At 34.9% G+C, this 8,587-nt stretch overlaps 1 protein-coding gene across 1 annotated transcript; it reads right to left on the bottom strand.

Moving 5' to 3' along the window:
- LOC119987632 (proteasome subunit alpha type-2-A-like) lies at positions 1-5,931 on the bottom strand. Its single transcript, XM_038832544.1, has 12 exons — positions 5,819-5,931; positions 5,658-5,728; positions 5,494-5,570; positions 5,242-5,306; positions 4,485-4,531; positions 3,420-3,495; positions 2,825-2,892; positions 2,246-2,315; positions 1,230-1,315; positions 1,038-1,100; positions 546-611; positions 1-306 (listed from the first exon to the last, which is right to left on the bottom strand). Exons 2-12 carry the CDS (start codon positions 5,696-5,698, stop codon positions 258-260), a joined length of 708 nt encoding a protein of 235 aa, XP_038688472.1. The 5' UTR covers positions 5,699-5,728; positions 5,819-5,931; the 3' UTR covers positions 1-257.
- Between the last annotated feature and the right edge of the window lie 2,656 nt (positions 5,932-8,587).

Raw genomic sequence — 8,587 nt, 5'->3', positions numbered from 1 at the left:
TGATTCTTGAAGGATAGAAAAGTCAAAAAAAACCAATGATCAATAGAAAGTACAAGTTGGTAATAATTGGTGAATGTAGGGAAACAAGAGCATATGATATCCCAAACTGTTCAGAGCAACTTCAAAATGTGACAGGACTGTAATACTTCGACCGCTAAAACAACATTCTACTTAAGCTCCTGCGAGAGTTTAGGGGAGAAAGCAAACATTATCGAAATCATTTCCGTTTGTCTGGCCTTTGGAGCAACAATCACACCCTACTCCACTTCGGCCAAATAATCATCAATTTCAGCAGGTGTTAATACCCTGCAAGATAGAGAGCAAAAGATTAGATCTATTGAAGCAAATGCTTCAAGGTCAGTTTACGAATTAGGAACCACTGGTTTTAACTTCAATCACCACCATAGACAAGTACTGAACTGGGAATATGAAATAACAATCTACGTAACTTTCGACAATTAATCATGGCACTGTAAACGAGTGGGGCAACATCGATGTCACATATGTAAGTGCATTGAAAATGAATAATAAGAGGCAGAACTTGCCTGAATTTTTTGTCCGTGCCTATTATTCCAATCTCGATGTTCTTCCCAGATATTTGTCCTTCAAATCTACACAAATATAAAGAAAATGGCTGAATAAACAGATAAAATAACAACAAAAGTAGCTACTGGAAGTGAATCTGGAAAGGCTGATCTAGCACAGATAACTCGTAAGTTGGACTGACAAGCCACAAAAAGGAACTCTCATTGATGCCAATAAGGGTTAACTCATAACTGATAAAACCACAAACATTAGAGTACCATAAAACAGGACTGACAAGCTGTAAGCCATACATATCAAAGTTTGACACCAAAGGGAGATTCTCATTTACGACTACTTTGATTTCAAGTCCTGGAGGAGTGAGCAAAGAATCAGTAAAATAGAAATACCTAACCCATTTGGTTTATCCTACTTCAACCTTTCACCATTCATCAGCTATGAGCTATGCATTATAAAATAGAAAAAGAAAACAAAATTTCTAAAAAGATGCATACCCCTCCTTCAAGGTCAGAATGGCTGTGTGAACAGCATCATCGAGCTCCATATCATCAGTGTATCTAGAATGTAAGATGAGAATACTTAAGTTATATTCAAGTACACAAGCCCCAATTAAACCATATTAAAGACTGAGGACATAACAAAGAAACAAAAGTTAAGAATGCAGTCCTATTGTGATTAGTGAATACCTCTTCTCAAGAAAAGTTTTCGCATTTGAGACATTCTTTCCCATAGCCGAGGCTTTCCATGAGAAATAGGAACCCGATGGATCCACCTGTTAAAAATATCCTCAGATTTAGCTATGGATGCATGCTAAAAAATTGATTTTGACATTAGAATTGCACAAGTCTAAAGGATAACCACTAGAAATGCACAGAATCTTTTGTATTTCTAAATTTGAATGGACATGGAGAGAGAAAGTACAAATATTCTATCACTACAAACAAGAAGGGGATGGAACAACAGAGAGATTAGTCAACTTTGAGCAACCTTACCCCAATATGTAAATCCCATATTATCTTCTGCAATTTAATGTTACTCCATGATTACCCAAATTAAAGTCTCTTATGCTAATACTCAGGAAAAAAATGAGAAGTTGGTCTAAAAGTATGCATGTCATTGGCAATTCAAAAGATGCTAAAATCTAGAGGTCAAGTGTAAAAATATATTTCAAATGAAGTGCAAGCTACTCTCAAATCTCAATAGAGTTGGAAACATATCAAGTTAAATAAAACAAGAAAATAGAACTGTTGATCACAGCAAGCAGTTCTGACAAAATGCAATGATAATTAAAATCCAAAGATTGTTATAAAAGACTTTTTCCTTTCCAGTTCACTTTGAGTGCAAATTACAAGCATGAAAACTTTGTTTTTTGAGCAGAAAAAACCTGTCAATTAATAATAACAGCATAGTAATGCGACTTGACCCAGGAGCAAACAGCCAATCCAACATGTCCCCAATAAATTTTTGCATGAAGAGTGGCACCTCAAACATTTAGTTCCCCTTCCACATATAGGCAGTTTATGTTAGCCATTTGCCAGTCTAAACAATATATTCACATAAACAAGTCACAAGGATATCTACTTGTGCCAGCAACACATAGCTGCATGAAGGCTAGGGCCAATATGTGTGATACACTGCAAGCGGGCCAAGAACAATGCATTTTTCAGTACATTTAATACAACCAAATTGGTTAAGGACATACCTGGTACAATTGAGGACCAGAGTCATCAAATCCAGCAACCAGTAGGGAGACTCCAAAAGGCCTAACACCTCTGCCAGAAAGAAAGATACACTAATATTTAACTCAATATCTGTTTTTTCCTACATGCATGCACACCAACATAAAAATAAGGAAGCACAAAAATCACGCACTATATTCCCACTAATTTCTCTAATGGAGAATCCATAGCCAACCTCGAATTGATCGGGATAAGGCTTTGATGATGATGATGACCAATTGTCTATGGGTCTCCTTTACATTGATTGCTAATGTTTTCGGTAACAAACATTATTTTCTTATAGCTTATAGATGAACAATACAGTGACAAATTGTTCATGCATAAAACCTCAACTATTCAACACCTTTTCTGCATTAAAAAGGAAATATTCCGATAAATGGAAGCAGACGAGACATGCAACTTGGAAAACCATTGATCCCAAATCAAGACAAAGAGAAGACTAGATTTGACCGACAAATCTATTGAAAGATGTAGATACCTCAAACACATGCATACTTTTCACATTGTAACCAAAAAAAAATAGCAACAGTTTTATTTGTTACCCAGATTGAGTGAACTCCTGCATAACAGCTGCAGTTTCTCTCACAAGCTGCGTGACAGGAATTGGTTCCTGCAAACATGAAATTAGCAAAGCAGTTATACCTTAACAATACAGTACCATGTGAGAGATAACTAAGTAACAGAAAAGTATATCCTTACATGGGAAAAAGTACATTCAGCCCTGATCGTACCACTCACCAGAAGGTGAAGACAGGGTATAAGGTAATTGCTATGTCTCAGATTCATAAATTGCCAGCAAAAGTGGTGATTCATTACACATTTAAACAAGCAGACAATCAAGTGTCATAATAAGATTAATTATAATAACTTATTTCAGGATAAATCAGAAACCAGAAGATCATAGTGTGACTGTCCCCAGGAGATATTAAAGAATGACTAGGGAAAACCAAAAATAAAGGTCACCATAGAATAAAGGTCAATATGAAAGGACATGGAACATGATAACTACAATAGTCATTCATAAAGACTTATTACAAGAAGGATAAGCACATTTTACATACTAAGGGAAGCAAATCGATTACAGAAAGAAAACAAAACATTAAACATGTCATTCAGTCATTGACAGCCGATCCCTACCTTATATAATCGATGATACTGCTCTGCTTGCTTCCTACTTTTCCGAACCAAAACTCGAAAATCAGGACCCATACCACTGCAAAAGATAGAATTAAAAAGGAAAAAAAAAGCCACAGACAAAACAGTAGAAGTATATCCAAGGCAGTGGTTTTTTCCACGTTTTTATTGACAAACGAGGGGTATGTTACAGTCATCTGGAAGCAAGTAATCAATTACATTCACAAGCATATTCTAATTCTGATCACTTTACTCCATGTGCCAAAAATTGTACAACTATCTAACGATCAGTTTCATGAATTAACACTGTCGGAGGAACTTTTGTTCATTCGAAGTTTTGAACAAATGACTGAGGAATCAAACAGTTTGCCCTTCTTGGCTCCACCTTGAGAATTACAAGAGGTCAAGCACTTACCTCTATTTCTATGGAACCAACCATTACCCAACACAAACTCATTAAAATTAACAGCCAACTGCACTAATGATCTTAACCAATTATTCTTAAAAAATCCTATAAAAAGCAGCGACTCCAGACACAACCTCTTAACTCCTTTCCACGTTTGTCTTCATGAATGATGTGTATAGGTTGAAACCCAAAAACAAATTTCCACCTCCCTAGCAAATGTTATGTTCCAACTTGTTGCTCCATCAACAATTATAACATGGTTAGTACAAAAGCCTCTTTATCACTAGCCATTTCAGTAAGAACTGGGTATTGAACCTTCAAAGGAGACTAGCTGAATGATTTATCCATACCACCATCAAAGACATAAAAGGATAACAATCTTCCTGCTTTTGCAAAAATATTTTCTAAACACCTATCCATCAAGTGCATGGAAGTGTAGGTTGATTTTTTTTCAAACTTTCTTTTTCATAGATAACTGCAAAGTGCAAACATGTTTTCTTCCTATGATAGAGACAGCCGCTGGAATATGGCTTGACGGTAGGCCACTTCAACAAAAAACCTACTCCAAATGAATATACCATAAAGACCTTCATGTTCACCCTAAGGCATCTATGAAATTTATTTAACAATCATTGGTGTGAAGTAACATGCAAAAGACATACCTGTAGACGACTCCAATGTTTGGCGTCAAACACTGTATTTTCTGTACCTGAAGAAAATTCAAACTAAATATCATCATCAAAGCCTTATTCTAAACAATTTAGGGTTTGCAACATGAATTCATACAAAAAATTGCATATCATCAACAGCCATTTTGGGGGATCGCAAAATTATTCAAGAAACAGATTAATTACATGCCCTTCTCCAGCATTACAGCAAAGCCAACTGTCCTCCTCTCCTATGCATCCCAAACAATCAGTTTCAAAACTCCTTCCGCACTAACTTAACTTTGTTATGCATGGGAGCTCTTTTTTTCTGTTTCTTTTTTCAGGGATTTAAAAATGAGCAATTGTAACTTATTTTCTTCCTAAACAGATACACATTTGCAGAGGTGACGGGTACAACTTATGCATTTTCACCAAGGGGGAAAGGATAGCAGTCCTAATGCATCACTTACATGAAGATCATTAAGAATTACCCATCTCAAATCCTTGCATAAATGTGAAGGATGAAGTTTCAAAATCTCATGACATACCTTAAGCAAAAAACTACAATTGGAGGAAAGGAACATTTGAGAATATGATTTGCATTTAACCAAATATAATCAAAGAACTACACTATGTTTTCCCACTACATGAGGTAATATCATCTTCAGCTATCACCAAGCAGTACAATATTTGACATGGATGGCATTGCAATACAGATAAAAAAGTTTAATCAAATTTCCATCAGCATCTTGAAAACAAAATGTCCACTTACAGAAGCTTCATCAACCAATATTGAAGGCAGTTTCTTCTCCGTGGCAATGACAACACCATTAGCAGCTACAATAATCAGGTAAAAGCATTACTAAAGATTAACTTCAGAGGGGAAAAATTTATAAAGATTTTTTTTTTGACCCATTTGATTTGGATGCAATCTGAAATAAACAGCCGATTCTAGACCATCTGACCACTTCGGTAAAATTGAGTAAAAAACGTAATCCCATGGATGTGGAGTTCAAAAACATACCTTTAATCCCTAATGATGTTTGGCCGGAACCAACAGCCGTTAATGCGTGCTCGATCTGAACTAGCTTCCCTGAAGGACTGTTTAATAACAAGTAATTATTTTGTAAATGCAAAGCTTATCCATTTTATAAAGGGGATCGGAAGTACAAGTTATGCAGAACATACCTGAATGTGGTGAGCGAAAACGAGTACTGACTATCACCCATTATGAGTCAACAAGTGAGATAAGAAAAGCCCTAAAGCAAGAAAAATGCGTCAATCAAACAAATCAGAACATCTGCTTCTAAAACTACGTCCAGACTCATATACAGAGCGAAACTACTTACTTCGAAAGCTCGGATGTGTCCGCCGATGAGAAGTAAAGAACTAAATAGCGATTCTTCCTTGATTTCTTGTTGGGGAAGAAGGTCTTATAAGGCCGGGCTTGTCTTGTATGGTCCAAACTCCAAACCCAACAGCGGAATGGATTGAATCCGCTTCGATGTGGAACTGATTTGAGATAGTTGGGCCAGTATGTCGGTAGAAGCCAGAAGGCCTATGATATTAGACAATTGGGCCAGCAAGTCAGGAGAAGGCCTATGATATGAGACAATTCGGCCTAGTAAAAGGGCGATTTGGGAGCTGTTTTGTTTTAACCTCTTGCGGTCGGTGAGAGGGGATGAGTTCCTAATTTTGGTTTGGTGTGGTGACAAAAAGTACTTGATGTGTCACTAAAAATATTGTGACAAGGTGAGGGGTAAAATTGGATATTTATCATTGATATCAATATATTTTTTAAAAAATATAAATGGAGTGATAAAATTGATTGAGGATAAAATTGGAAAACCTTCGTGTTTTGACACCTAAAATACTATCAAACTCGTTGTATCGGAGTGGAAACAACTCTCTGCTTACACTTTGAACTCACTGTGTTGTTGTGGTTATTGTAACGCATCGCTTAGCGAAACACTTTTTTGTTCAATCCGATACGTTCAAGCCAAAAACGGTGCATTTAATAGGTGTAAGCACACTGACAAACACACCCATTGTAGAAATAAATTAGCCAATTTACATTCCACTCTCATATCCAATTTAACAATTAAAATAAATTAGCCTACCTTGTAAAAATGACTCTTAAAAGAAATTTATTGAGTCTAGTAACTTTCTCATTTATTTATTCTAAAAATTTCTTTTTAAAACACACTTTTTTTTTATTGTTGTTTAAGATATTTTTTATACCTGACGTCTATTTCTTAAAATTTTTTATTAATTACACCAAAAATGACTGGAAAGATATTTTTATTAACAGACCAGGTATAAAATTATATGCAATATCGTTATTAGTTTTTTTTTTTTTTTTTGTGTATCTCCATTCTAGTAGATTGCATGACTAGTTTTTGTTTGCATCTCTCGAATAATTGTTGTTGCTCTAAGAACAATTTGAAATTTCATACGTTAATTCATAAATTCTTAGATTGCGCCTTTCCCTAAGTCGATATAATATGAATATGTGAATATAGCAATTGTCTTTTTTTATTAAAAAGTGACTTTGTTTGTGACGTAGCACAAAGCAATCAAGGAAATACAAGTGTAAATCTTCAAGAACAATCTTGGAATCCACCAAGGAAAACTGGTTGTAAACCGAAGAGTTTTATTAACTTCAAGGAATGAATGCATAACAATCGGCCAAAAAGCTTAAATAGTCACTAGGAAACCCTAATTTAAGTAAAAAGACCAATAAAGACCTTAACTAAAATAGAACAACTTAAAAAGAAAGTTAACAAAAGCAATAAAACTTTAACCACCCGTCAGCCTGTCTTAACATAGGGAAATTAAGCATGAAAACGACCTCAAGCGGGGACCCCGATTAGACCATTACGGAGAATGAAAATCAGTATTGGAAAACATATTATAATAGCGATTCTGACATCCAAGTCAAAAAGTTATGGTTGTTTCTTCTCTGCAGCTTTTTACGCTTCCCCTTCTCAATATCTTCTTTCTTCCAATCAAATTCTTCCTCAAACACAATTGCCACTCGTTATACGTCAGTTTGCATGGTTATGATAAAAATTATGTTCAATTGTTAGAGATTTGGCTTCGCTATAATCAGCCAACAAAGTAGTAAGTACCTATATTTGTCCTTTTATTTTAGTGGTGCCTTTTTTTTTGTTGCTACATGCTTTGATTTTCTTTACAAAGAACTGAAGGTTTTTTATAAACTGTGGAAAGGATTGGCGTTCGTTCGGTGTTATGAATTTTTCTTTGTTTTTCATTCCCTATCGGTTGCATAACTGGTGTTTTGTCTGTGTGTCTATTTGTTGCAAAAAGAGAAGAACAACACAGGATTTACGATGTTTGACAATGTGCCTACATTCTCGGAGTTTACGTTTATTTTCAATATAAGAAATTTCTTAGTTCATTTGTCTAGGGTTTTCAATTCTTATAATACTTCTAATATGAGCCATTATTTAACACTATTTACACGGCTGAAAACGCGCATATGAAATAAATTTATTTGCTTCACTAAATCGATTCAATGTGAATATTTGAATACCAAAATTATCGTGTTTTTCATTCAAATGTAACTTTTTTTGCAGATTCATGATTAGATTTATATGTATTCAGTTATTTTATAATTGGTTGTGCTTCCATTACACAACAATTAATTACATTTGCGCCTAATTATGAGTTTATAAATTATGGAAAAGGATTGGTCTACAATTTCTTCAACTTAAATTTATTTTCATGCATTTATTAAATTTAGGAAGAATTGTCGGGCAGGGCAATACATGATTATTATGTCTCATCTATTATGAAAGTGTCATAACTATGCTTCATACATTATGAAGAATTGCAATTAAAACAAAGGATTGAAAAAACTATGCTCACATATGTAGTAGATTTTTATGAATTACTATCTTAGAATGTTACTTGCTTATGTTAAAGGTCCAACAAGTTTCACTGATATAAGAATTGTCAATGGAACTCTTTATGAAACATTCAAGGAGGCATGCAACACAGTGGGTTTAATAGGGAATGATCATGAGTGGCATGAGGCAATGGACGGGATTGCATAGTGGACTACATCATATGAGATTAGAAATTTGTTTATCACA

This window comes from Tripterygium wilfordii, chromosome 21 (assembly GCF_013401445.1).
Source record: "Tripterygium wilfordii isolate XIE 37 chromosome 21, ASM1340144v1, whole genome shotgun sequence".
Classification (NCBI taxonomy): domain Eukaryota; kingdom Viridiplantae; phylum Streptophyta; class Magnoliopsida; order Celastrales; family Celastraceae; genus Tripterygium; species Tripterygium wilfordii.
The sequence above is the reverse complement of the archived record's forward strand: the minus strand, read 5'-3'. Positions and strand labels throughout refer to the sequence as shown.

What these genes read in the sequence shown, in the direction of transcription:
- LOC119987632 (XM_038832544.1), bottom strand. Translation starts at nt 5,698, where the DNA reads ATGGGTGATAGTCAGTACTCGTTTTCGCTCACCACATTCAG. An exon ending in AACATCATTAGGGATTAAAG is followed by an intron (nt 5,307 to 5,493) that starts GTATGTTTTTGA and finishes TGATTATTGTAG; the next exon opens with CTGCTAATGGTGTTGTCATT. An exon ending in AACATTGGAGTCGTCTACAG is followed by an intron (nt 3,496 to 4,484) that starts GTATGTCTTTTG and finishes TATCTTTTGCAG; the next exon opens with TGGTATGGGTCCTGATTTTC.